The sequence below is a fragment of the Sminthopsis crassicaudata genome, chromosome 6 (genome assembly GCF_048593235.1).
Source record: "Sminthopsis crassicaudata isolate SCR6 chromosome 6, ASM4859323v1, whole genome shotgun sequence".
NCBI lineage: Eukaryota > Metazoa > Chordata > Mammalia > Dasyuromorphia > Dasyuridae > Sminthopsis > Sminthopsis crassicaudata.
This window is the reverse complement of record NC_133622.1, coordinates 204,941,677-204,969,660: the sequence shown is the minus strand read 5'-3', so window position 1 is coordinate 204,969,660 and position 27,984 is coordinate 204,941,677. Positions and strand designations below refer to the sequence as shown.

Genomic DNA, 27,984 nt, shown 5'->3' with positions numbered 1-27,984 from the left:
GCACTTTTTCAAAAACAATTGTGAAAGGAGCGAAACGAGCAGGGAAGATGACCATCGGTCGCCAGTATTTATTGAAGAGGAGAACAGGAACAATCATGGAAGAGCGGGGAAATCGTCCCGGATGGAATGAAGAGGATGACATCTCTGGTATATATGCATTCTATTTCAAAATTAAATTATATTTTCCTGTGTAGGAGACAAGGATCATAGAGTCTAGACTCTGGAAAAGGCCCTACAGGTTGTCTAGTTGAGTCACTCCTTTCAGATCTAAGAAAAATGAGGCTTAATGAGATTAAAATTATTTGCTCAAGATGGCACAGAAAATTGTTGGCAATGCCAAGGCTCACACCCTGACATAGAATTGAGCAGCCCTCCAGCCATGACTTTCTAAGACCCAGATTTCCTAGACAGAATGTTGGCTGTCAACCAGAGCTAGACTTTCCCCGTTCTCCATTGATCAGATAGATTTTGTTCATTAGACTCTGTGTCTCACTTTTGTAGAGCTGCTTTGCTAGTCTGTCCACATCAAGCTTCAGGGTTCACAAACCGCATTAGGGGAAATGAAGTATCCGTGTGTGCATGTATACATGCACCCAGAGAGGGCAGATAATGTGCTCAACTCTGCCAGAGCATTCTCCGAGTTCTAGGCCCTCATTGATGAAGGGAGGCCATTCTCCCAGGTTGGCTAAAGCAAACAGTATCCAACAGGGGCTTCATTACATGCTGGACAGGTCCTAAGTATCTTGAGTTCTTGTAGGTGCTGCCAGTACAAGCCAAGGCTGGTCAGACTCCTTGCTCAAAGTTTCTCCCCATCTATTCTCCACTCAGCCACCAAAGGAGGGGGCTGACAGCCCCTCATTCAGTGAGTGCCCATGGCTCCCCACTGTGTCCTCCCTACCCTTACAGCTCTCACCTCTTTCATGGATGCTGAGATCTGGTGGCACCGGCTCCTTGCTGTTCCAGGCACTTTCTTGTCTCCTCCCTCCTTGTCTCTGTTTCCTGACTTCAGGTCTCAGCTAAAATTCTCCCTTTGGCAAGAAATCCTGGCTGGTGCTTCTTAACGCTAGCATCTTCTCTCCAAAATGACTTATGTATTCTGTCCTGTCAGCTATCTTACCAGTGTAGAGTTGCTTGGAAGTTTTCTCCCCCATTAGAATGGAAGCTTCTTGATGGCAAGGATTATTTTTGGTTTTTGAATCCCCGTGCCTAGCAAAACAAAGACACATAGGAGGCATTCGATTAATACTTGCTGATCTAGTGCCTTCGAGTTCCCACGTAGCCAGAGTATTGGCCTAATATTGAATTGTTTGCCTGTTGACCAAAGACCAGATGAGACAAATGTAGAGTGCCTCATCACTAGAAGTTTGCCCGCTAAGAGACCAGTCTTTTATTGGCATTCTAATGAGCATGCATCCCTTATGCACTTACCAGAAAATAATGGATCCTTGAAGTATTACTGTTAGCAGAACAGATGGCCGTTTCACCAACACACAGAGATAACTGATGTGAGAAGTTTTAGAAGAGCAGAATAGAAAGCAGTGACAAATTTTAAACAAAGTCTATCTGGGAACAGTAGCCTAGGGAAACAGTTAAGAAGTATAAGTCCAACTGAAAACTTCTCCCTACTCCTGCCTCCAAGATCAGTGAAACCACGGAGGTAGGCTTCTGAAATCTGCTGCTGGAGGGAATTCTTCCAGATAGGCCCTGAAGAACATCAGCTATTAGAAACAGACCAAGATGGAAGGGCAGGCCAGGGAGAAACCACCTTTAGCTACTTTATTTTACAGATGAGAAAACTAAGATTCCAAAGTTTCATTCATTCAAAAAAAAAAAAAAAAAAAAAACTCAGAGGAAAAATTCTTACGGTTTGTGGCCTGAGGTAATAGCAGATGTATGTAAACAAAAAGTTATTACATAGTTTTTCTTTAAGAATTTACTTTTTTATATATTGATGAAAATGAATAGAATTATTTAGAACCTTACCCTAATTTAAGAAATGTTGGAACTATGAGCATCAGAAAATTAAGCTTCCAGACCTACTTAAGCTAACTTGCTATGAGATCTTGAGTAAGTACCTTCCTCTATTCGAGCCTCTATTTTATCATCTTTCAATTGAGGGGTAAAATGGGTGTTAAGGGCCCTTCCAGTTTTGATAGTTTGATTCTGTACTTAGCTATAACCTCTTTTAAATCATCTAGTTCAGTAGCTAATTGATTTCAAGGAATATCATTTGGGGGGGGAAAAAAATCCTTCTAGAGAAAGCATGCAGGCATAGAATGTTCAGTGTTCCCAAACGAAAGTAGTCTTAACTACCATTGTAAATATTCTGTTAAGTTCTTACTGGGAAGATTCTTTTAAAAAAAAAAAAAAAAAAAAAAAGCAAAATGGTAAAACAGCAATAATAATAATTTGAATTTGTAACTCCTGGCCCAGAACTTCAGTTCCAGATTTACATGAACCAGGTTCACTCTTGGGCCCTTCCCACATATAATAAATTTCTTTGGTTCAAGATTTCCCTTAGAAACATTAGAAATTGGATCATGAACACTGGGTTTGTAATCAAAGGTTTGAAGTTCACATCCTTGAATAGTGACCTTGAGTAGTGAAATCAATTTACCACTCAAAGTATATCAGGTCTGAGTTTATATAGTAATTTTGCTGGAGTTGAAGGTTAGTAGTGTGAAACTCTGGTAAGTTATTTTGTTTTTTGTTTTTTAACCTCAGCCTCACATCCCATCACAATCTGTAGAAAAGGCCTACCTGGCCTTCATAAATAAACGTAATTAAAATAGGAGTGCTTAGCTATCAAGCCAAATTGGAACTACAGTAAGAATTTGTTTAAATGGGTGAAATGGTAATAAAATTAGCTTTTGGCATTAATTTTTCTAAACATCCCCATCATTTCTGAAAGAAAATACTTTTTCTAATTGTGTCTGAATATGATGATTTTCTATAAAGAATTACATTAAGATCAACTGTGTTGGACTTGGCTCTTTTCAACAATGGGGTGATTAAAGTCAGTTCCAATAGACTTGTAATAAAGATAGCCATATGCACCTAGAGAGAGACTTTGGGGACTGAAAATGGATTACAGCATAATATTTTTACCCTTTTTGTTGTTGTTTGCTTGCTTTTTTTTCTCATTTTTTTCTTTTGGTCTGATTTTACTTATTCAGCATGATAAATGTGCTTATGATTAGAAATATTGTTAGAAGAATTTCACATTTAACCTAAAAAAAAAAAAAAAAGTTACATCAACCAAAAAATGCTACCTGAACTTGTGGTGTTTTGACCATCTTTAACACTCATTCCCCTTTGAATTAAACTCCTTTATAATAAATGAAAATGTCTCCCAGAAGTTTTTAGAAGCTATTTTTAAAAAACTTCCTTCTTTCTTTAAAATGTTTTTGTTATTAAAGTTTCAGATGACAATGAACTACCCACAAGTACAACCCTGAAGGCTTCTGAAAAATCAACAATGGAACAATTAGTGGAACGAGCCTGTTTCAGAGACTATCAGCGTTTAGGTCTGGGGACCATAAGTGGCAATTCTTCCCGCTCCAAAACTGAGTATTTTAGAGTTACTGCTTCAAACCGGATGTATTCTCTCTGTCGCAGGTGAGTACAAGGGTGGCTTGGGGTCTCATACAAAACAGAGAGAGCCATACCTTGAGATGGTTGTCACACACATGTTCCATTTCAGTATCCATGAACTTTGAAATTCATTATCTGTGGTCATCCCACCTCTCTTTCTGCCTTAAAAGCCCAAACTCTGTTTTTCGTTTTCAATGTGTCCTACAGTCCTTCCACCATTTTGATCCACCATTTCATCTCTGTACTGTTTTCTTGAGTCCTTTGCCCTCTTTTTATATTTCCCTGCCAAGCCCCATACTTGTGTTATACCCTACTAACTGCTTATTGAATCAACTGCAAATTTATGTGATAGAACTTTACTTGAGACCCTCACTGTTGCAAAGCAACCCTTTTACACCTCCTTTAGGCTCATCATCCCACTCAACACATGTTGAGTAACTTTTCCAAACCTTTTCATCATTGTTCATACCTCCTCATGGATTTCCCTCCTTCCACTTTCTTAGTTGAGAATCTTGCCTCATATTTCACTGAAAAAAAAAAGAGCATATATGTGTATGTATGCTCACAGACACATACTCACACCCATTTATAGGTTCAACAATAGGGTATCAGTGTGCCTGTTTTACTATAGCCCCCCCTGCCATTTATCTTTTTTTATGTCAACTTTGTTAACATGATAGCTGTTGTGTGGAATCTCAGAAGAGCTTAAATTTATATTTTATTAGTAGTGATCTAGAGCATTTTTTTGTTATATGGTTTTAGCTCCTTAAGAATCTTAGACCTCTTGGCCAAAACCAATGAAACTCCAAAGTGTACCCTGAATCAGAAATGTTTAAATAAAAATAAAATACAACAATGTTAATACATTATTGTAGAGATTGGTTTCTATTTGTGTTTTATATCTCTACCTTAGACCACTTAAATGTCAGTTGGGTAATGTCTCTTATTCTTATAATTTGAATCAGTTCCTTATATGTCTTAGCAATGAAACTGGTATCTGAGCAACTTGCTGCTAAGATTTTGTAATGTTCGGACTAGCTTTCTGGAAAACTTCAGGATCAGCCCAAGTCCTTTGTCTTACTGGAGGAGTGAAGGAGGCAGGTCAAAGACACTATAAGTCTGATAAAAGATGGAATGAATCATTTCCAGTCCTTCTCAGCCCTTATATACCCTGTTACAATTACATCATTACAGCATACTGAATATGTGTGAACCAGAGAACCACATTACATTACCATGCTATGTACTAAGTATATGTATACTAAAGAACCATCATCTCATCAATTCCATTGAGTTAACATGTTGTTTCAAGTATACTTCTCCAGAGTTCCAGCCCTCTACAGATTTTACTCCTAGTTAATTGCTTCCCTTTAATCTTAGCTTTTTTTAAGGTATATATGTGCAAAAGCTTTTATATTTCATGTGATCAAGATTATCCATTTCATCTTCTATATTCCTTTCTATTTCTCATATGATCATGAACTTTTCTCTTACCCATAGATCTTCTAGGTAATTTATTTTCTACATTTGTCTAACTTGTTTGTGATGTGATCTATTTTGTATCTAGGTTCAACATCTATTGGGAACATAATTTTGTATAACGTATTAAAAGTTGATCTAAATCCAGTTTCTTTCATATTGCTACCCAATTTCCCCAGCAGTTTTTATCAAATATTGAGTCTTTAACATAGTAGCTGAGGTCCTTTTTATTGAATACTATTTGTAGGGCATTAGAAACATTTCCTTCTGTGTGTTACATACCTAATCTGTCTCATTGGCCAATCTTTCCATTTTTTAATCAATACCAAATTGTTTCAGTAATTACTGGTCTCCTTTGTTACACTTATTTATTTTGAGATTCTCAATCTTTTTTCCTTCATGTAAATTTTATTAATTTTTTCTAGTTCTATAAAGTAATCCTTTGGCAACTTGGTTAGCAGATAAATAAATTAATTTAGGTGGTATTTTTATCCTACTCATGAACAATTAGTATTTTTCCCATCATGTATACCTGTATGTCTGTAAGCAATTGTTTGTTGTAGTTGTGTTTACATAGTTCTATCATTAGTCTTGGAAGGTAGACTCAGATATTATTTTATATCAGGGGTTCTCAAATTACGGCCCACGGGCCAGATGCAGCCTGATGAGGATGTTTATGCAGCTCGCTGGGTTATGGCAAAATGGGCTGAGGGGCGGAGACAGAGTGTGAGCTTTTGTTTTTACTATAGTCCGGCCTTCCAACAGTCTGAAGGACAGTGAACTGTCCCCCTATTTAAAAAGTTTGAAGACCACTGTTTTATATTTTCTGTAGTTATTTTAAAGGAATCTCTCCTTTTCTTGCTGGGTTTAATTGGCATTTAGTTTACTAAATACATTAATTGTATCAGGTCATTTTAGTTGACTTTTAAGAGTTCTTTAAGTGCACCATCACATCACATGCCCAAAATGACAATTTTGCTTCTTTTTTAATCTATAGTTTTCCCTCGATTTCTTTTTTTTTTTTTTAATCTTATTTCTGTTGCAATCATTTCTAATATTGTGTCTATTAGAACGGAATGTGGTGAGTGATTAAGCCAGGCTTAGGAATTTGGGGTGTGGTTTCTGCTGGAGATAAAAGTGAGGTGCCACTGGTTCTGTGTGTCTAACCTCTTCTCTTGTACTACGGCACAAGTAATGACACCTGTGCCAACCCCGTCCGAGCAGCCAGGCCCTGGCAGCTACTGGACTGTGGAGCAGCTGTGTGCTGTGAAACCCATGGCAAGCTGTGTGTCCTCCAGATGGGGAGTCTTCAGTGCCACAGTTCCTGATATGTGAAGTTTCCATAAGACACCGCTTTTTCCCTTCTCTTGTCTCTTTTGGGGCTGTCCAGATAAAATTTACACCAAGTAAAGACAAAGGTTGAGGGGGTCTATCATAGAAAATAATGAACCTGCATGCAGAACAAAGCTGCTCTGTGGGATTACTGGAGTTGATTAAGTGGGCCTGCCCACTGTTGAGCCCCTGCATGACCTCCAGAAGCAGAGGGAGAGGAAGGGGAGCACAGAACTAAGGGCTCCAGTAAAAAGAAAAAGAGGTCATATTTGTGATGTGAAAGTAATACAAGTGGAGGAGAGGAGGGGGAGGGAGTGTTCTCCCATCATAATTAGCTCACAAAGGAAATAACATGCATACTTAAAGAGGGTATAGCAATCTACCTTACCATGCAGGAGAGGAGCTAGATTGGGGAGGGGTGACAAAGGAGAGGGCATATGGGGGAGGGAATGGTCAGTAGTAAAACACTTTTGAGGAGGGACAGGGTGACAGGAGAGAGAGAGAGAACAAATGGTGGGGAATACAGTTAGCAATAGCAATTGTAAAAAAAAATTTTGAAGTAAGTTTCTCTGATAGAATATTATTATTCTCTGGGAAATGATAAGCAGGATGCTCTCAGAAAGAAAAATAAACACCTGGAAAGTCTAACATGAACTCAAGCAAAGTGAAATGTACTGTAAGCAAAGAAATAGCAGTGTTCTGAGATGAGCAGCTGTGAGTGACTTAACTATTCTCAGCAGTACACTGATCCACAACTACTCTGAAGGGCTTATGATGAAAAATCCTATCCATACACAGAAGAAGAATTGATCAAGTCTGAATATAAATTGAAGCATTCTCTATTTCTCTTGCTATCTCTCTATTTTTAACTTAAATGTTTCTTGAGAGTTTTTATTTTCATTAGGTAGGAGATCTCTTTTTTCTTTTACAATTTGACTTTTATGGAAATGTTTTGCATAACTTCACATGTGGTTTCTTAATTGTGGGTGAGAATAAGCGATAGAATCTAGAACTCAAAATCTTAAAAACATGTTACAAAAGTGTTTTAAATATAACTGGGGAAAATAATTTAAGATTAAAAAAATTAAATAATACAAGTACTTGGGAAGTAAATTGATTATCATAATAGCTTAGGTGATAGACTCAGTTGGAAGGAATCTGAAAGATCATCTTATCTAACCTAGAGAATTTATAATTTTTTTTAAATTTTTTAAATTTAAAACTTTAAATTGAAAATAGAAAAAAAAATAATTGTCATGTGCACAACAGAACATGAGAGGATTCAAAACATGTAACAATAAATTTCCATTTCAAGAAAGCATATGTAATAATAGAACACATCGTATATAAAATTGTCCATCTTTGCTTTCTTGTACATTTTCTTTCCTTCTGTGCTGAGCATTTTTTTACTTTATTCTTTTTTTCTCCTTTCTTTTTCTCCCAGTAAACACTGTGAAGTATTCTACATTCACCTAGAGGTGCAATTTTTTTTTGGGGGGTGGGGGGTTGTTGTAGTTGTTGTTTTGTTTTGGGTTTTTTTTTTTGGTGGAGGAAATCTGGAGCACTTGGAATTTTCTGATCATCTTCCCAGAATTCTCTCTCTAGCATCTTTCTACTTCATAAGAAAGATTCTTCCCCCAACAATGTGTTAGAGGAAAGATAAGAGATGGAATATTGCCTTCATTAGGCAATGAGTTAGGGAGTAGGGAGAAAGATTTCACAGCTTAGAATGGATTAAAAACCAGAATCCAACAGTATGTTGTTTACAAGAAACATACTTGAAGCAGAAAAACGCGCGCGCGCACACACACACACACACACAGGTTTTAAAGTAAGGGCCTAGAGCAAAATCTATTATTCTTTAGCTGAAGTTAAAAAAGCAAAAGTACCAATTTGATCCCAGACAAAGCAAAAGCAAAAATTGATCTAATTAAAAGAGTTAAGCAGAAAAACTATGTCGTGCTAAAAGGTACCATTGACAATGAAATAATATCAATATTAAACATATGCATGTATACACACCAAGTGGTACAATACATTTAAATTTTTCAAGGATAAGTTAAATGAGTTATAAAAGGAAATAAAGAGTAAAATTATACTATTAGAGACCCCAATTTCCTCTTCTCAAAACTAGGTAAATCTAACCACAAAGTAAACAAGAAATAAGTTAAGGAAGTAAATAAGATTTTTTTTAAGTTAGTATAATAGACCTCTGAAGAAACCTGAATGGAAATAGAAAAGAATACGCCTTTTTCTCAGTGACACTTGGCACTGATACAGAAATTTTAGGGCATAAAAACCTCACAACAAATGAAGAAAAGTAGAAATATTAAATACATCATTTTCAGATCATAATACAATAAAAATTACATTCAGTGAAGGGCCATGGAAAAATAGATTAAAATTAATTGAAAATTAAATCTAATCCCCCAAAATAAAGAAAGAACAAATTATAGAAATAGTAAATAATTTCACTGAGGAGAGTGACAACAAAGAGATAAAATACCAAAATTCACAGGATGCAGCTAAAGCAGGACTTGAGGGAAATTTATATCTCTTAAATGCTTTTATCATTAAAATTGAGAAAGAGTGGATCAATGAATTGGACAGGCAGATTTAAAAAAAAAAAAAAAAAACCCTAGAAAAAGACAAGCTTAAAATCCCTAGTAAACACTCAATTGGAAAACTTGAAAAAAAAAAAAAAGTTAATAAAATTGAAAGAAAACTATTGAAATACTAAAGTCAGAGCTGATTCTTTTAGGGGTGGGGGAGACAATAAAATACATAAACCATTGGTTAATTTTGTTTTTAAAAAGAACAAACCTAAGTTATCAGTATCAAAAATGAAAAGGGTGAATTCACCACCAGTGAAGAGGAAATTATTAGGAAATATTTTGCTCAGTTATATATAAATAAATATGGCAATATAAGTGAAATGGATGAATATTTATAAAAATATAAAAAAAGAGCAATTCCAATATTATAAACTATTTGGGAAAGTGGGTAAAAAAAAAAAAGGAGCCCTATCAAATTCCTTTGTGACACAAATTTGATGCTAATACCTAAATCAGGAAGAGCAGAAAACAGAAAGAAAATTATAAACCAATTTGCCTGATGAATATTGATGCAAAAAATAAGTAAAATACTATCAAGGAGTTTACAACATATCACAAAGATCATCCACTATGACCAGGTGGGATTTATACCAGGAATTCAAGGCTGGATCAGTATTAGGAAGACATAACAGTAATAAAATCAACAAAAATCATATATTTATTTCAAAAGATGAAGAAAAGCTTTTGACAAATTTTCTTACCAAATCCCCAGAATTAATCAAAATCATATACCACAGCATTTTCAGCCATTCCTCAATTTCTTGTTCTTTGCCGCCACAAAAAAAAAAAAACAAACTGCTATACAAGTATTTTTGTCAAAATGGGTATATGATTTAGAATAAAGAATACTACTATAGGCATATTAGGGGAGCATGAAATAATTTAAATGTTAGATCCATGAATAAGGGAAGAACTTATTACTAAAAAACAGATAAAGAACATTAAAATGTGTAAAAGAGATGATTTTGATCACATTAAATTGTAAAAGTTTAGCACAAACAAAACCAATGTGGCCAATATTTGAAGGAAAGTAGAACACAAGGAGGGAGGAATAGAATTAGAAAAAAATAAAATGTTTAAAAGGAAAAAAAAAGATTTCACTGTTTGATAAGGAAAAAGAGAAGATGGGATGGTCCACTAAAATAGAGTCAATGAGAAGCAAGATGGAAGCAAAATGAGTTGAAATTTCTTAATGGAACAAAGGGAACAAAATTGACTATATTCCATTGTCCCCATAGCTGCCAAAATCTCAACTTAGTTAAGTTTCTTGGCTGCTGTTTGAAGCTCCTCTCTTCATCTCCTTCCATTCCACTTAAGGACTGACTGTGTTAAATTTTGTTGTTTTTATTATTCCACATCTGTAATTTAGTTTTCTAGGAAGCTTCAAGAAAGGAAGCTTCCTCTTTCCATGCATTTTGGGAGTTCTCTTTTACAGTCTTAAGGAGTTGCACAGGTCCCTGAGTGACCTGACCATAATCACAGCCTATAGAGACACAAAAATAAATAAGATAAAAGTTTAACCCTCATGGAAAGTATAGTTAGCAAAAAAGGCATGAATGCAAATGACTGTGATATAAAATAGATAATGATAATTGTATGAAAATAGAACAAAAATCCAATGGAGAGGAAAAACATTCCCTTCTGGGAAGGAAGGTAGAGCAGACCCTCTTTCATGGAGGAGATGATAAAGAATAGGATGTTAATAGTGTAGAATCATGAAAAGAGTCCCATATATGCAGTCAGAGAACCTGGATTCAAATCCTGGCTCTTTCACCATCTACTTATGTGACCTGCACTAAGCCCTTCATCCTCCATAGTACTCACTTTTCTACCTACAAAATGAGGGAGCTAGCATGGTTATAGGTAGCCCTTCCAGCTCTTAAGTCCATGATCTTTTGGTTTATATGTAATATAGGATTATATTCATACTTTTTTTTTTTAATTTGGAATTGGATTCTTCCATAGTTAATCTGAATAAGTGAGATTTTACTTATTCTGGAGAATAAGGCTACCTATGATACCAAACCTTCAAAGTGCTTGAGGAACATGAACTCTTGAGCTTGGAAAATAGTTTTTGTATCTTCCCTTGTTAAAAGAGGAAACCAGCATATCCATTTAGGAGCCTCCCTCATCAGCTTCAGAGCTGAGCCTCCCAGTGACTGGAATATGGCGGGCAGTGGTTTGTGGACAGTCTCCTCGGGATTGTGTTTCTAAATGGACTTGTAGAGGGAAGTATATCAAATCCTTTGAAACTTGCCCATCTTTTTACACTCAATGCACTGCAAAAATAAGATGCTCATCTGTTTTTCTCCTTTTCTTGCAACAAATCCTGAAATTTTCAGCTAATTTGTTTTTAAAATAAATACCAGTATACAGTGTTAATAAAATAGTTAAACACACTTTGACATTTGGACATATTGTCCTAGTACCAGCACTGATTTGTTTTTCGTTTTTAATCCTTTAGCCATCTCAGGCAATCATATATCCTGATGCTAAAGTCTTTGTTTTGTTTTCAGTGATCCAGTGAGCTGTTGGCACTGTGACATGTCATTCTCATAAACCGGACGCCAAATCATTAATCTTTACGATCTTTATTTCAAGTTGAGGAAAAGCAGAGCTAAATTAAGAACACGGTACAAGGGGAAAAAACAGGTTCAAACTACAGACTTTTCACCCATCACCTTTGCTTTCAGAGTCCTCCAAAAACAGGACTTGTGCCACTAAAAACTTGTGCAATTGTCATTGAAAGTGTCCTGTAAAAAAAAAAAAAAAAAAAAAAAAAAAAGTTTCTCATTTCAAAATTCATTATAGAAATAAATGAAGAGAACAAATAAATTGTTGATATAAGCCAGTCTACTCCACCAAGGGATCACACATTTTGCTATTTGAATTGTGGTCCTCTCTTAAAATAAGATTTTCTAGAGCTTTGAACAAGAATTTTGATATTTATTTTCTCTCTCTCTCTCTCTCTCTCTCTCTCTCTCTCTCTCTCTCTCTCTCTCTCTCTCTCTCTCTCTTCCCTTTCCCTCTCTCTTTCTTGTCTCTACCTCTCTCATCTCTGTCTGTCTCTCTCTCTCTTACATTCCTTCATCCCTCCCTCTACTTTTCCTCCCTTTCCCTTATCCTCCTCTTTTTTCCTTCCCTCTTCTCTCCTGCTCTCATTCCTTCTCCATTTCTCTCTCACCCTCCTTCCTTTTTTCCCCACCTTCCTTTACTCCCTAACTATGGAACTAAAGTTACCCAGGGCTTTTAGTGGTACCTCAAGCTGTCCAGGACAGTAGCTTACCAAGAGTGGCTCGCTGCTATCGACAAAACCGCCTGCCTGTTGTCTGCTGGAAGAACACCAAAACGAGTACCCTGCTGCTTCGAGCTGGTGGATTCCATGGAAAAGGAGTTGTTGGGCTTTTCAAATCCCCAAACCCTCATTCTACAGGTGAGTACTCAGTATAGCCCATACAGGCTGAATGTGTTCATTTTCCTTACCAGGAAAAGCCATGATTAGTACACCACTGTTATAGTCCCAGCTCTTCCATTAATTTTCTGCTGGCATGGCCCAATCATTTTCCCTCTTTGTAACTATATCCATAAGGGTCCTTATATCTCCAAATATAATCCTAACCTATGTCTAAGTTTTCCTTATTTTCTCTCATGTTCTCAAGAATAAACACCATTTACTTCTTTTACTTTTATGTCATACTCTCATTTAATTGAGAAAAACCCTTTCCAACTTTACTGGTTAATCATAATATAAGCCAAAACTATGCTAACCTTGACTGTTGGTGGTCCATTTTTATTTTGATCCAGTTCTTAAAAATTCTAGTCAGTATTTGAATCTTAAAAGAATTTCTCACAAAATTTCTTTTAAAAATACCTGATAGAGTATCAGGAAAAACTACTGAACTCCTCCAAATAGCTACTTCAAAAAGACCTAGAAAATGCACATACCAACTCGTGTTTGGGAATACAGGGAAAAATAACAGTATTTGAGATTTCTAGTTTGAGCAAATTGATCTGTGGGTCTTGAGGAGGAAAATCTGACAAAGGCATGCTATGTGGAGAATTTCAGAAAGCTGAAACCGTGCACCAGGACAGTCATGTCCCAGGCTCCTTTAGGAGGATTCTGTCTTTCTTTAGGATGCAGGAACAGGTGCCTGCTGGAAGTTCTGTCATTTACTACCCAATTTCAAGTCACAGATCTAGAACAGACTGAGGTAGGGGACCTACACCTAACCTTAATGGCCTGGGGTGAAGAACAGGTATGGGTCCAAGTCTGTATGCTGAGTGAAGTACAAGTTCAGAAGTAAAGTGTGTCTGGGTGGCTCAGACCCAGGAGTACAGCAATCTCATTTCCAACCCCCAGCCCACTCTGAAACCTTCAGGGGAATACAGGGTAGGAGTACTGGAACAAGGCAGCCTACATTTCTATACTTCTGAACTCGCAGAGCTTTCCAAGTATGTGAAAGTGGCTGAGTCTAACAGCAATCTGACTGGAACTTCCAACCTGGGGCAACCCACAGAAGTGTGGTGCATTCCCAAACTCAGATCAGGAATTTGTAGATCTCAAACCAGGAAGATAGTGATCAGATTTTTCCCTAAATCATGTTACTTGAGTTTTCTTTAGATTCATTGGCCAACTAGTACCAGTAATCCAGCATAATACTGATGTGAAATTTTTCAGTTTATTCATTCAAAATGAAATATACTTTACCAGCAGTTGATGGACGTATGAGATTCCGATAATTCATGCAATCATTGTTTACCAAAGCAAAAAAGAGACATGCTTCTTACAAAGCAGGTTGGTCACTTAGAAAGGAAAGATGTACTTGTTACAAGAAAAGATGCTTATCACTAGTTACAAAAGACATATATCCTTATTATGCATAGCCATTTACACTAGATCAAATAGAATCACATCCCTTGTGAGACAATGTAAAGAAAAGGAACAGACTTTTGACAAAATTCTTTTTCAATGAAAAAGTCTCTTTTGTAGCAATTGGAGCTTTAAAGGAGATATTAAAGGAAATCAACATATTGCAAGCTGCTCCTATGATACAATCCTGAATATAGAAAAATGAAGTTAGTTATGTCAGCTCTTAAACGACCACACTTAACTATTAAAAATCCACTTTTAATAATCACAAGAATTTGGGAACATTAAAAGCTTAATGATCCAAAGCCTGGCCTGTTCCTGAGACTGAAATAACACATTAAATACCCCAAGAAAGCAGCAAAAGGTGAAAAGGGAAGATAAATCAGCCCAGATGTTCCCTTCACAAATGCAAAGAACAAAGTTCTAACGTAGAGTTAGAAGAAGAGAATGATTCCAAAAGGTCTGCAAGCAGTTTCAAAGAAATTCAACTTGGACACAAGTTTCAGTAGAATTCATAGGAAAAAAAAGAAGAAGAAACAGCTTAAAACAAAATGAAAGTCAAAAAAAGAACCATTAATTACTAATTGATTTTTAAAATCAAATATGAACACTAGAGAAAAAATTGGAAAAAAAGTTATCTTCCCCCCCCCCCCCAGGCTGGGATTAAGTGACTTGCCCAGGGTCACACAGCTAGGAAGTGTTGAGTGTCTGAGACCACATTTGAACTCAGATCCTCCTGAATTCAAGGCTGGTGCTCTATCTACTGTGCCACCTAGCTGCCCCAAAAAGTTATCTTAAGCAAGTAATTTAACTTCTATAATCTTCATTTTAGGTATTATCAGAAAACTGAGGAAGGGAGAGAAAGATTTGGAAAAGAAAGTAATGGCTTAAAACAAGAAGTACAAAATCTTACCCAAGAAATAAACTCCCAGAAGTTGAAAATGGACCAAATAAAAGCTAATGATTTCGAGACAATAAGAAATACTCAAAATCAAAAGATTGAAAAGTGTAGGGGGAAAAATGTAAGGGGAAAAATAGCCTACAAAACAGATGAATGGGGGAGAGGAGAGATTAAGAATTAGTTGACTATCTGAAAACAATGACCAAAAATAGATCTTAAGACACCAAATTTCAAAAATCATAAAATTCCCTAATTCTCTTTAAACCAGAGAGTAAATAGAGAAAAAAACAGATTATTTTGGATCACTATCAATAACCTCCAGAAAGAAACTATGAAAAGAAAACACCCAGGAATATTGTTGCCAACTACAGAGTTTTCAAGCCAAAGAAAATTATATTACAAGGAGCCATTAAAAAAAAAAAAAATCAAGTACCAGGGAGCCATAGGATCACACAAGATTTAGCAGCCATCACATAAAGAAACAGAGAACTTGGAATATGGTATTCCAGAAGGCAAAAGATGTAGGCTGAAACCAAGAGTAATTTGCCCAGAAGAAATGAGTATAATTCCTACAAGAGTAAAATCTTTAATGAAATATAGAACTTTTAAGGATTCTTAATGAAAAGACCAGAGTTGTTTAGAAACTTTGAAATAAAACTTGAAAATCAAGAGAGGTAATCGTGAGAGAAAAGTCATAAAAGGCTGAATAAGGATAAATTATTTGCATTAGATTAATGGGATAGAAATTGTAATCCAAAAATATTTTGTCTCCAAAAAAAAAAAAAAATTGAAATTGAAAGAAGTATCTATTAGCCATCTAAATTAAATGAATGAATATTTATAAAAATATGAATTGCCCAGATTAGCAGGTTTAAAAACTAAAGGAATCCAATACCAGAGAAAGAAATTAAACAAAGTATAAATGAAATTCTAAGGAAAAATATCCCAGGACCAAATGGATTTACAAGTAAATTTTATCAGATATTTTAAGAACTAAATACAATATTTCACAAACTATTCAAATAGCTAGGAAAGAGGCCTTACCAAATTCCTTCTGTGACAAAAATGTGATCTTTGTATTTAAAGAGAGAAAGTCAGAAAAGCGAAAGTAAACATTATAGAGATAGCCCTAGTAAATATTCTTCAAAATTTTTTAAATTACTAATAAGGAAACTATAGTCACATATCATAGAGTTTATGTACTGTAATACAATCAGATTATATCAGGAATAAGGAGATGGTTTAATATAAGAAAAACTATAAACATAATTGACCATATTAATAACAAGAATGACAAATGTTACATGATCAGTAGATACAGGAAAAGATTTTTATAAAATACAATACTTATTCCTGTTTAAAAAAAAAACACTAGGAAACATAGGAATAAATGGAAATTTCATTAATGTGATAAGTATTTATCAAAAAGATCGAGGCATCATTATCTGTAATGAGGATAAAATAGAATCCTTTTCCATCAGCTCAGTGGTAAAATAAGGATGTCCATGATCATTATTGGTCTTTAGAATAGTGCTAGAAAGGCTAGCTGTAAGACCAAAAAAAGAAAAAAGAAGAAGAAATTTCAAGAATAAGCATAGGCAAAGAAAAAAAGAAAATATTTTCAGAAGACTCAGTGGCTTACTTGGAGAACCCTAAAGAGACAATTTTAAAAGCTAATCAGTCAAAACAGTTAAATGTTTTATCAAAGGTGCAAGACATAAAATAAACCCCCATAAACTATTAGCATTTCATGTTAACAAAATCCAGCAGAAAAAAAAAATAGAAATTCCATTTAAAGTAATTACAAACAGTATAAAATACTTGGGACTTTCTGCCAAGACACATGCAAAAATACACATAGGAAGATGACAGAGTAGGTCAGAAATTTTTTGGCTCACAAAAATTCCTCTACAAAAAAGAACATCACCTCCAAACAACAGAAATAAACACAGGCTAAAAAGTAGTGGCCCTCCTAAAACCATTTGAGAAGACCCCCAGAAAGATCCAACCTTCTGGGGCTTGAATGAAGTGCAGATTCTCCCGGGGCCAATTGCAAAATCATCAAACAAGCAGCCCTTGGGGCATTTTGCCAACAGTGTGGAATCTGCCCACTGGGCAGGAGAAGATTGCAGGACCATACCTTTGCTGGCTGGATCCCAGGACCTGCTCTACACTAATGAGGGGCAAGGGACAGGGAATTTGTTAGCAGGAGGCACTGGCAGGAGAGCAGATCCTTGCTTCCAGTTTCTGGGCAGAGAGGACAGCTGTAATTTGCAGCCATCAGAGGGAATGCAGAGGGAGCGAGATCATTGGTTGGGGGCCTTAATCATGGCTTCGGAGTGGAAAGAAGAGCCCAAGGTTGGGCCTTAAGACTATCCTCAGAAGATAATAGTAAGAAGGACCTGAGACCTAGGGTCATTCTCCATACCTTGGGACTACAACTTGATTATCCGCATAGCTCTTCATAGCTTCTTAGAAATAAGTAAATAAAAATGAGTAAGCAAAGGAGAAAGAACCCAACCATCAATGGTAACTTTATAGGGATCAAGAATATGTTCATACCCAGAGGAAGATAAAAAGCGAAACAAAAAAGCCCCTAACACAGAGTTCTTGCAAGAAAAAAGACTTTAAAAATCAAAAATGGGAAATCGGGAAGAATAAGTGCAATCCAAGAAAAATATGCAAAAAGTCAACCAAATTAAAATAGAGAATTAAAAACTTAAGAAAATAATTCCTGAAAAACTGGAATTGGGCAAAAGGAAGCTAATGATGTTCTAAGATACCAAGAAATCAAAATAAAACCAAAAGAATGAAAAAAATAGAAGAGAAAGTAAAACATCTTATCAAAGAAACAACTAATCTGGCAAACAGTTTGAGAAGAAATAATTTAAGAATAGTCAGACTACCTGAGAAATACAATAAAAAAACAAAAGCTTGATTGAGGAAAATTGCCCTGACGTTCCAGAACAAGAAGGCAAAATAGAAATAGAAAAAATTCACTACCTGAAAGAGATCCCAGGAGGAAAACTTAAAGGAATATCATAGCCAAGTTTCAAAACTTCAAGTTTAAGAAGAAAACATTGGAAGCAACAACGACCAAAAAAAATTTAAATCTTATGGAGCTAAAATAAAGGAATATACCACTCCTTGCAGCTATTCTGTTGAAGGAGGATAATTCTTGGAATACTATATTCCATAGCTCAAAAGAGCTGGGGTCAACATTAAATATAATCCTGAATGGGGGAGGAGAGAATGGACATTTAACAAACTGAAAGACTTGAGGTTTTTGTGATAAAACCCTTATAGGAAAGTTAACATCTAGAAGAACTATAAGATAAACATTAAAAAACAAATGCTAGGGACTCTATAAGATCAAATTGTTTATTTCTTGTAAGTGTAAAAATATAAGTTCTTTTATAACTGTCATTTATATTTGGGTAGTTTAAAAGAAAGGCTTGGGCTGAACTGAGTATGAAGAGGTGATTGTAAATAAACTAAGCAGAGATAAAGCAATTCATACAAATGAGGCATAAAAGGAAAACATTTATAAAGAAGCAACTAGTAAAGGGAGGTTGGGTAGTGCTGAAATCTTACTCTCATTGAACATGGGTTTAAAGAAGGGGTTGGGACACATAGAGAAGTCTTCTAAATTAAAAAAAAAAAAAAAGAGGGCAAGAGGATAAGGTGAGATGAGAGGATAAGGGAGGGACTTTTTAAATAGGTTAAGGAATAGGAGGGCAAGATAGTGGTAGAAGTAAAGCAGAGAGTGAAGAAGAATAGGCTAAGTAGGATAAGAAGAACAGAATAGTGAGGAAAAATAGGAAGGAGGAAAATACATAAGTAATAACTTAGAATATGAATGGAACAAATTTACCCATAAAATGGAAATGGATAGCACATTAAAAATTGGAATTTAAAAATATGTTGCTTTTAGGAAACATTATAAAAATGAAATACACCCAAAAATGGACAGGAGTAGGATTTATTATATTAAAAAAGCAAAGCTACAATCATGATCTCAAAGTTAAAATTAAAATATTTTATTCTATCAAAATTAAAAAGAGAAAAACTACACTGTGTGTCAGCAAGATTATTCAATATTGTTTTAGACCATTTAAAAGAGGTTCATAGGGACTGAAGTCATATTGGTGTATCTAATCAATGTCATTTTAGCTCAAAAGCCTTTATTCAAACTTCTGGCAAATAAATTCTTCTACCACTTCTTTCTGGCCTTTCTTCACACTGTTCCTCTTCATGTAATTTTTCTTCTAGTTATGCCCTGGACTTTGCTTTCCATAAGGGTCTATTATTATTTTCTATTCTGTTTTTTCTTAGTTTATATTCAGTTCAAAAAATAATTTTAAAAATAATAATAATCTTCCTAGGGCCTAGACCTGATCATGTGGCTCCTCTGCTCAAAATGACCTTTTCAAGACCTAAACACCTAAACACTATTTGCCATCTAGGGGAGGGGGAGGGGGAAGGAGGGTAAAAGTTGGAACAGAAGGTTTTGCAAGGGTCAATCCTGAAAAATTACCCATGAAGATGTTTTATAAATAAAAAGCTATAATAAAATAATAATAATAATTTACCTAAATAAGAGATTATATGGAAACATTATAATAAGGATCAGGGATAGAATTTACTAGAAAAAAATAGAGCTAGTCATCATTAATTTTAGGCAAAGTCAAACAAATATTCATTCAAGAGAGAAATTTACATTAAATGTCAGCCATATTGTTAGTTTTAGATGCATATTTATATGGATAAATGCACATGCATATACTATTAATTATTCTAACCATTCTGGAAAGCATTTTGCAATAATGCCTTTTGACCCAAAAATACCATTATCATGTCTTTGTGGTCCCAAAGAAATCAAAGAAAGAGGAAAAAGACTTATGTACAAAAATATTTATAGCAACTTTTTTTAGTGGTGAAAAAAAAGGACCCTAAAGAGGTTCCCATCAAATGTTTAATAGCTAAAAAATATATATGTAACATATGTATGGTACATAAATGTAATAGAATACTAATGTAATAGAATGCTATAAGGAATGGTGATGGAAAAACCTGTGTAGACTTATTTGAATTGATGGAGAAAGAAGTGAGCAGAACTAGGAGAACAGTTAAACAATACCATCAGTGTTGTACAAACAACCAACTTTGAAAGACTTGGGAACTCTGATCAGAAAATGACTAACCACAATTACAGTGGACTCATGATGAAGCTCAGCTCCTGGAGTCAAGTATTTGACACTTTTTTTTTTTTTAACATGGCCAGTGCAAGAACTTTTGTTATACATGTTTGCATCAGGAACTTTGCTTTTCTTGCTTTCTTGGTGGTGGTAGGCATTATGAGAGAGAAAGGAAGATCTTTGTTTTCAAAAAAAATTTTATTTTGAATTTTAAAAAATAATGTGAGTACCCTTCACCAGTTTCCATCCAGATGAACAAATGAAGGATGAGATACTTTCTCTAAATCAGGATTTCTTAATCTGGCATTCATGAATTTGTTTTTAAAATACTTTACTAATATATTTCCATTTTCTTCTTGTAGTTTCCTTGTAGTCTTATCTATCCTTGTTTGTGCATTTAAGAAAAATTATTTTGAGAAGGGATCAATTCATGGACTTCACCAAAGTGGTCCACGACAAGCAAGGCTGAGAAGCTCTATTCAACTTTTTTTACGCCAAAGAAAGAATGAAGCAATTTGTGGGCACCAATTCTCTCTACAGCCATCTCCTTGCTAGCTAACCTACCTTTAGTTTTCTAGCATCCTTCTGTATTCTTTCTAAGGTCAGCTGCCTCCTTCTGTCTAATTTGGCTCGGTGAAAGCAAAGACATCCTCTGCTCCTGGTGTAGAATATTTTAAGACCACGTGTATTGAAGTCTGAACATTTTTGTAATTTTAGGTAATTGACTTCTCTGAATTGCTGCCCCTGTGGAATTCTCCCAAGCTGCATTGTAGTTATAACAGCAAATAAGTATGTCCGAGTTACATAACAGCCCTGAGTCATTCCAGAACTCCTGGTGATACTTTCTTTAAGCTTATGATGTTAGTATTTTTTGCATAAGCTTTTAAATTAAGTAGTGTCTATTTTATCCAAATGCTTTTCACTTTTAAATGGAAAAAACTAAACTTTTTTGTGTTTGTTTTCTTTCTTAGTTTTTTAAAAGGCAGGTGAAAATTATAGACAGAGGCTAAATTTGTGGTCAGTAGATAAAAGAAAAGCCCCAACACTTCAGATCAGATAAAACAAAGCGTTTCCCTGTGGGTGAGCTCTGTTTTCCCCTCTGCCCTTAGAGAAATATGAGCGCTAATATTTGCTGAGGGCAGCAGCTCTTCCTTAGCCACAGAGCCCAGGGGAGGGATAGGAATCTTCAATGAGCAGCTTTTCTTCTCAGCTTGAAAAGAGATTGGGCATTGGAAACTGGAATTCTTGACCATCTTCTGTAACAAACAGGGAAACTGCAGCGAGGCCTGAGAAGTCCCCTGCCCACCTTGCGCACCCCTTGGGCCTGGTCACTCTTCCTCCAGGCTCCTTCCCACTCCACGAATGCTCAGTCTGACCCCACTGCGGGTGCCTGGTGTTCAGCAATGGTTGGTTCTTGCAGCACTAGGGGAGCAGCAGCTGCATGACCAGAAAGGGGCCAGTTGTCCGGTCGGCTCACAGGCTCACGTGGCCAAGTTGCTTCAGAATGCCAGAGCCTGCGTGAGACAGCCATATTAGACCCAGGTGTCCTCACTGAGGAGACTCTCGTTGCGAATAGATTGTATTTTGTTTGAAATGGGGCTACTTCAAGTAGTATGAGGTTCAGTGTGTTTAATCTGTGATATGAAGTTGAGTTTGACATGAGTGTGAATAAGCAGCCAACAAATACTTTGTGGTATCCTCCCCTTTGACCTTTTATTCCATCTCTCTCTCTCTCTAGCTCCCACCTCCTCTTTGGAAACTTCTAGTAGTATCGAACAGGAGAAATACCTGCAAGCCTTGCTGAATGCGATTTCAGTTCATCAGAAGCTCAGCGGCAGTAACACCTTGACTGTCAGGCCCGCACTGGCTCTGTCCCCAGGTAAGATCTCTTAGAACCGGCCCTGCCTGAAGGAGGAGCACACAGGACTGCTGAATCACTCGCCTGTTAGTTTTTTTTAGTAAATTGTGCTACTCCTGTCAACAAGGGGGCCCTGGGAGATTGCTTAGAAACAAAGTTTGTTATCTGTTCTGGTTGGGAGTGACCAGATGTAACTAATTTTTAGAAGTTGGAATGAGGAGGGAAAGAGTAGGAAAGTGGGACAAGATTCATTTAGTTTCACGTAAGAACCTTTTTCAACTGAAATTTTATAAAGTGAGTCCAACTCTCAGATTGTGGATGATGCTACAGAAATTATAGGGGAATATGTGTCCATTTTATCCTCTATGTAGTTTCAACTCTCCTAAATTACTGCACTGTCTTACTACCTCTATTTTAGATAAAGTTTTGCAGTTCAGTGTGTTTCAGCTAGATCTGGATGAAGCCATTGAGACTTGCATTCATATTCTGTTTCAGTTATCATGTGATGAAACTCGATAGGGTTCATGTAAAGGTAACCCTGATGTATTAGACACAGGCGCATGTGACTTGAAAAGTTGGTCTACTTGGCAGAATCACCTGTTTGAATCAGCCCAGCAGAAGATGGCTTTCCTTGTAAAGTAACACCATCTAGAAAGCATGCTTGCTTTGCTGCATTCATCATTGAATTCTCTGACTGCATCAGCCAGACCTAACCCTCCATAATCTTGCAAATGTGTACATTATCTCTGAGAGAGTCATCATATCTGCTTGCTATCTCTAATACAGCTTTGGGTGCTTAAAAAGTACAATATTTGGCAGCAATTGGACATGTTATACGTGAAGAGAACAATATGTCATTTGAGTTATGTTAACTTGAACAATGTGATAGTTTTTATTCTTCTTTTTGGCTGACTTTAGGCCCTGAGCGAAAGACTTCAGGAGTGTCCACTGTGCTCAAGCAGGTAGTGCCAGGACATTTGGATGTAAATCCATCCAATAGCTTTACCCGAGGAGGTTAGTAAGATTAATTTTATAACTGAGCACTGATATAATTAAAAACAGAATGGCCCTTAAAAGTGAAAGTAGAAATCTTAAACTCATAGTTAATTGTTTAAGTCTCCATGGAGCACCTTATTTCTGCTAAATTTCCATGTTTTATAGTTATTTTTCTTTGTAGATAATTGCTTGATGAATTAATAAAATGTTAAGAGACAAGCTGAAATGCAAAACCAAATGGTATCATAATCTGAGGCCTGCCTATATATATTTTTAATTAAGTTGGGTTTTTTTGGTTTTTTGTTTTTAACTTAAGGACATTTAGAAAATCTATGAGGGGAGGAGATCATTTTAGGAAATGGCTAAATGACCTAATTTGAAGAATGACTCAACTTAAGAGCTCCCTAGTGGTCCCAATTTTCAGTCACTAGGACAGCCAGGCCCAGCCTGTAGCTAAGCAGAAACCACAGACATTGGACCTTGTTACCTCTGAGCTTCTGATTTGGAGGGTTAGGTGTCATTATAAAAGTAAAGTTTGCATGCTGGGTTCTTTGCTAAATGCCTCCTTCCTCATAAAGAGCAGCTGACGTTAGGAGGAAGGAAGAGAGCAGTTTAGAAAAGAAAAGTTAGTCCTGAGGGTCCCAGGGGCACCAGTGTGTGCTTCCCCAAGAGAAGGGAGAAAAGCTCCATTTTTTTCTCTTGGTGAATCAAGGAAACAAGCTCCTCACCCAAGCTTCTCCCTTCTGCCTCCTACCACATACGTACAACTCCTCTGAGCCTGGAATTGTTTCCCATTTTCTTCTTCTTTCTTCCCTTAGTTCAGATCATGAAGAAGTGACTTAAATAGGGCTCTGTGTATCAATGAACACAGACCTACTGCCCAAGATTTTGGCTAAATTGAATTATTAATCTGTTTGATAATTCTCTCATGGCCTTCCAGTCCCTTTCTAGTGTTACAAAAGTCATCAAACATCATTAGGAACCAACTGGCTTCTGGGATAAACTATTGACCAGGCCATTTGGCCAGGCTCACTACAGCCAGTCACCAGCCCAGGGTCAAGCCCTCAGAAGCACTTTTTCTATTCCATTGCTACTGTGCTCTAACTGTGATTTTTGTGCTTCATAGAGACCTCCCCATGGCCAAAATCCCACATTCAAATATGGTCACTTGTTATAAAATCCATTTTCTATCAGAAATGCAGAAAAATCATCTCTTAATTCTGCCTCTTACTTTGGTGCAAATAGGTGTTTGAAGAAAAATATCAAATATGGGGCCTCCCCAGAGCACTTGTAGATATAATGACAGGGTCATGTTTTATGCTGCTGACATAAATGCCTCTGTATTTATGACAGAGAGATGCAGCTTATGAGTAAAGGCATTTATTTTTAAAGCAGAAGCTCTTGTTGTTGTCATTGTCGTTATTGTTGTTGTGCTTTTTAACCAACATGTCTTTGGTTATACCAAGTGGTTCCTGAATCTTCTATGGTTTTTTCATCCCAATTTGCCTGCTGCACAGGTCTGGTTTATTCCGGCCTCCTTAAGTAGTCACCATGCTCTCTGACATTTCCCCATCAGCCCAGGAAGCTATAAAAAGATGTGGTTATTTTATTGAGGAAATGTGCTTCTGGCTGAATGGAGCTCCCAAGAGTCTGGTTCCTTTTGGTATAATTCAATAATGGCGCCTCTCAGTTGCACTGCCCATTTTAAGTTTCATGGAATATTTATGAAATTTGGTACCTTTGAAAAAACAGGTACTGAAATTTCATTGCACAGGAGTGTGGTTCATCTTTTGGTGTGGGATGAGTTGAATCTTGTACTTTTTTACTATGTCTCATAACATTTTCTCTTCGGTGTTAAATTCCTGGGAAAATTAGTAACCAGTTTTTCTTTCTCACTCTGCTGTGACTTTTGCTTCCCTGCCTATCCCATGCCTTCTCCCTCCTTTAATTCTACCTGCCAGTGTCTGGGCACAGAGATAAATGTTTCATTCAGACAAACCCCAAATCAACAGCTAAGGAAAGAGTCTATAATCAAGGTACAGTTCTCTGTGTTCTGAACCATCCATCACTGTTCACCATGTTCATACTTAGCTTGTTTTCATATGTCCACAGGGATACTTCTATTTTTATTTCACCATTTGATTCATTGTGCATTGACTTACATCCCTTTTGTCTCACACATATAAAGGCAGCATGACATACTGGAAAGAAGACCAACAAAGGAGTCAGAAAGCTGTGGATTCTAGGCCCAGCTCTGGCATCTTCTGGCTATGATCCCCAGGTGCCTCTCCAAAGCCATGTGGTGGAAAGCAGTTTCCATTGTTCATTGGCAGAGCACGTTTTCTCACCATTAGATCCCTACACCACTGAAATTATAGATCAGGTCCAAAAGCATTTTCACCCGTGTTCTAAATTTATCAGCTCCACCATTCTGTTTTCTCCACTAGTATGGCACCTAAAGCAGACTTAGTGCACCCTGTTTGAGGACACCTTTTTTGGTGGGGCAGAATTTAACTAGAAAGCCTTTTTCTGAGAGTTGAGGGGGCTTCTCAAGTCCCAGAACATCCTCACAGGCAGAGAGGTATGCAAGGGGTTATCAGGTTGGCCTCTGGTTATGTAGAAAGGCAGCCCTGTGGGGTGCCTGTCAGAGAGGACCCTTTCAAGAATGTAAGGAACACTTGAAGTGGCCAAGAATCCCTGTCACCCCATCACTGATAGAAACATTGCTGTCTCTGTGTGCCCAGCAAATATGGCTGTTGCTTTGGATATGCTGATTACATATGAAATAAACCCTATCTCCACTGCCCCATGATGTGAGATGAGATGCAGCGTGACTCAGTTGTCCATGACACCTAAGCAAGCAAATGACAAATTATCTTTTTTCATTCAATATGCAATATTCTTGCCTAAAGAAATTCCCAATGACAAATGATTTAATGAAGATAAAATTAAGACCTAGGTGGCTTTCTTCAGCTATTAAGAGTGAGCATTCTTTTATTATATATTTGCATTTGACCTTCCTTTTGTATTTGTCTTCTTCCCCGGCTTCAACAAAATGTGGAATTTTGAGCCATCGTTGCTTACTAGACTTAAAGAAATTTCAGGTTAAAAGAAAATAAGAGAATTTTTTCATCTTCAGAATCTCAGACTCTCCATGACCTCTCTGTGATTGATTCAAGGGGATTGATTTCCAATCCAGCAAGGTCTTTGTACCTTTCTTTAAAATCAGGAATTCCAAGTGTGGCAGGAAGAATGTTAGTGACATCAGTCCCAGAAAGTATGGAAGGGAAAGTTTTCAGAGCATCATCTTACTTCTACCTCCACTTTTCCCCAGTCTCCAGACTGAATACGATGCCCAGGAATCTCTATACTGGTGATGCATAAGCTAGCCTTTCTTCCCACAAGCTTTTTATCAGCCTCCAATTCCCAGACAGACATTTGTATAATTCTATAGAACAAGCCAAATCTTTGTTCTTTCTGTTCTCATGATAAGCCAACTGCTCTTGGAGCTCCAGGGAAGCTGTCACTCAGCTTTCAGAAGGAGTTAAATCAAACTCTTCAGCTAAAAACTTTCCCAAGCTAGAGTCTTAAAGTTTCTAGAATCCATGCTCCTGTAGAATGCCAGAAATAGTACTGCTGAGTGACACACCTATTGGATGCATCCAAGGAACCTACACAGAAGCTTCTTGTGTTGTTAACGATAAGGATTCCTGGCTGAACTGCACTGAGGTTTTCAAAGCCCTCTGACATAACTCTGGAAGGTAGGCAGTTCAAGTCCTAGTGTCTCCAGTTGTAAATAGGGAAACTGAGGTTCAAAAAGGGGAAATAACTGGCTTAAAAGCGCATGATTCATGATTAGGATAGGAACTCATCCAGCAAAATAACTTTTATCTATTTCTTCCCAAGTACTGTAGTTCATTTTGGAAAACTTTGGTTTTAAGAATATGTTAATCCTGTTTGGGATTCTAGTCTCATTAAGCTAGACAAAATTCATGTTGGTCTCTTCATAAATATGTACAAAGTGCATGCTTTTGGTTCCATAGTCAACATGATTTCCAGATAAGATAATTGCATTTATCCAGCCAGTTTTGTAATGTTTGTGCCTCTTGCAAAGGTGTCTGGGCAAGCCTTCGCTCCAGCAATCGCTTTATCAACTCTCCAGCATCCTTCATCGATGTTGGCGCCCGGCTGGCAGGCAAAGATCATGCGACATCCTTCAGCAACAATGCCTACTTACAGAGTCAGCTCCTGAAGCGCCAAGCTGCCCTGTACATATTTGGCGAAAAATCACAGCTAAGGGTAACTAACATTCTCTTTATCACTCAGGAAAGTGAGGACAGCTCTTGGGGCTACTTCTAACTCAGATGCCATTCTTTGTGAGCCTGTATTTCTAATCCAGCTTCCCTGTGTGACCTGGGGTGCTCTGCACGTAGTGAGCCCTACCTAGTGACTCAAACCCTGGTGAAACCCTGAAACAGCCAGCCCCCTTCTCAAATAATGGGTACCACTGGCTTAACATAACAAATAACTGTGTCTGCGCATTGTGAAGAAAGCAGGGCAAGAGTTGTTATCCCATTTTACAGATGAGAAAACCGAGCATCAGAAAGGTAAAGTGAAAGAGCCCAATGACACTATTAGGCATAACATATTGGACTAGGACTTCTACATATCCATGATTCTTTTGGACCCCAGTAGGACCTAAGTTTGTCAAAGAATGACTGAGCTAGAATGATATCATGAGATCAAGACAATTCCAATTATCATTTGATAGGGAACATGTCTTACCTTGAAGTCTCTGCTCCAGGGAAGCAGGGTTCTGATTCTAAGCTTATACATGTAGAATCTGCACTGAGACTTTGAAATCCAGCCATAGCAGTGACTGTGCGAGGAACAGGACTGGGTACCCTGTGTTAGTGAGGTAGCCTTCCTGAATGGGCAGGCCCAACACTCCAAAGAATTTGGGTATGCTTATACTAACCTTCTGTTATCCAGCGTATGTTTACTGAGTAGGTGATGCATGGCAATTCAATAGCAGAAGCAAAAAACCAACTCATGTTGCACCACCCACCTATCTCTAGTTGTTCTGGGCCTTAGTCTCCTAGGGCAGGTTATGGCTAGTGCATTCATGCACCTGCCTGAAT

The 27,984-nt window shown here is 36.9% G+C and overlaps 1 protein-coding gene and 1 long non-coding RNA gene across 6 annotated transcripts in view; one reads left to right on the top strand and one right to left on the bottom strand.

Moving 5' to 3' along the window:
* SBF2 (SET binding factor 2) overlaps nucleotides 1-27,984 on the top strand; it is a 448,846-nt gene that overhangs the window by 377,431 nt on the left and 43,431 nt on the right. The window contains exons 25-31 of one of the 4 annotated variants that reach the window (XM_074273451.1): nucleotides 2-147; nucleotides 3,420-3,618; nucleotides 12,257-12,453; nucleotides 21,728-21,868; nucleotides 22,766-22,861; nucleotides 24,805-24,879; nucleotides 26,958-27,142. In XM_074273451.1, coding sequence (XP_074129552.1) covers nucleotides 2-147; nucleotides 3,420-3,618; nucleotides 12,257-12,453; nucleotides 21,728-21,868; nucleotides 22,766-22,861; nucleotides 24,805-24,879; nucleotides 26,958-27,142 — 1,039 coding nt within the window. The remainder of the gene's footprint in view (nucleotide 1; nucleotides 148-3,419; nucleotides 3,619-12,256; nucleotides 12,454-21,727; nucleotides 21,869-22,765; nucleotides 22,862-24,804; nucleotides 24,880-26,957; nucleotides 27,143-27,984) is intronic. The other 3 variants (XM_074273453.1, XM_074273452.1, XM_074273454.1) reach the window with 3 other exon arrangements.
* On the bottom strand, nucleotides 20-27,773 carry LOC141545990 (uncharacterized). Of its 2 annotated transcripts, none has more exons than XR_012483204.1 (3): nucleotides 27,629-27,773; nucleotides 4,064-4,121; nucleotides 20-1,206 (listed from the first exon to the last, which is right to left on the bottom strand). It is a non-coding gene; the product is annotated as an uncharacterized LOC141545990 (long non-coding RNA). The 2 variants fall into 2 exon arrangements; XR_012483205.1 differs by lacking the exon at nucleotides 20-1,206 and adding an exon at nucleotides 3,126-3,230.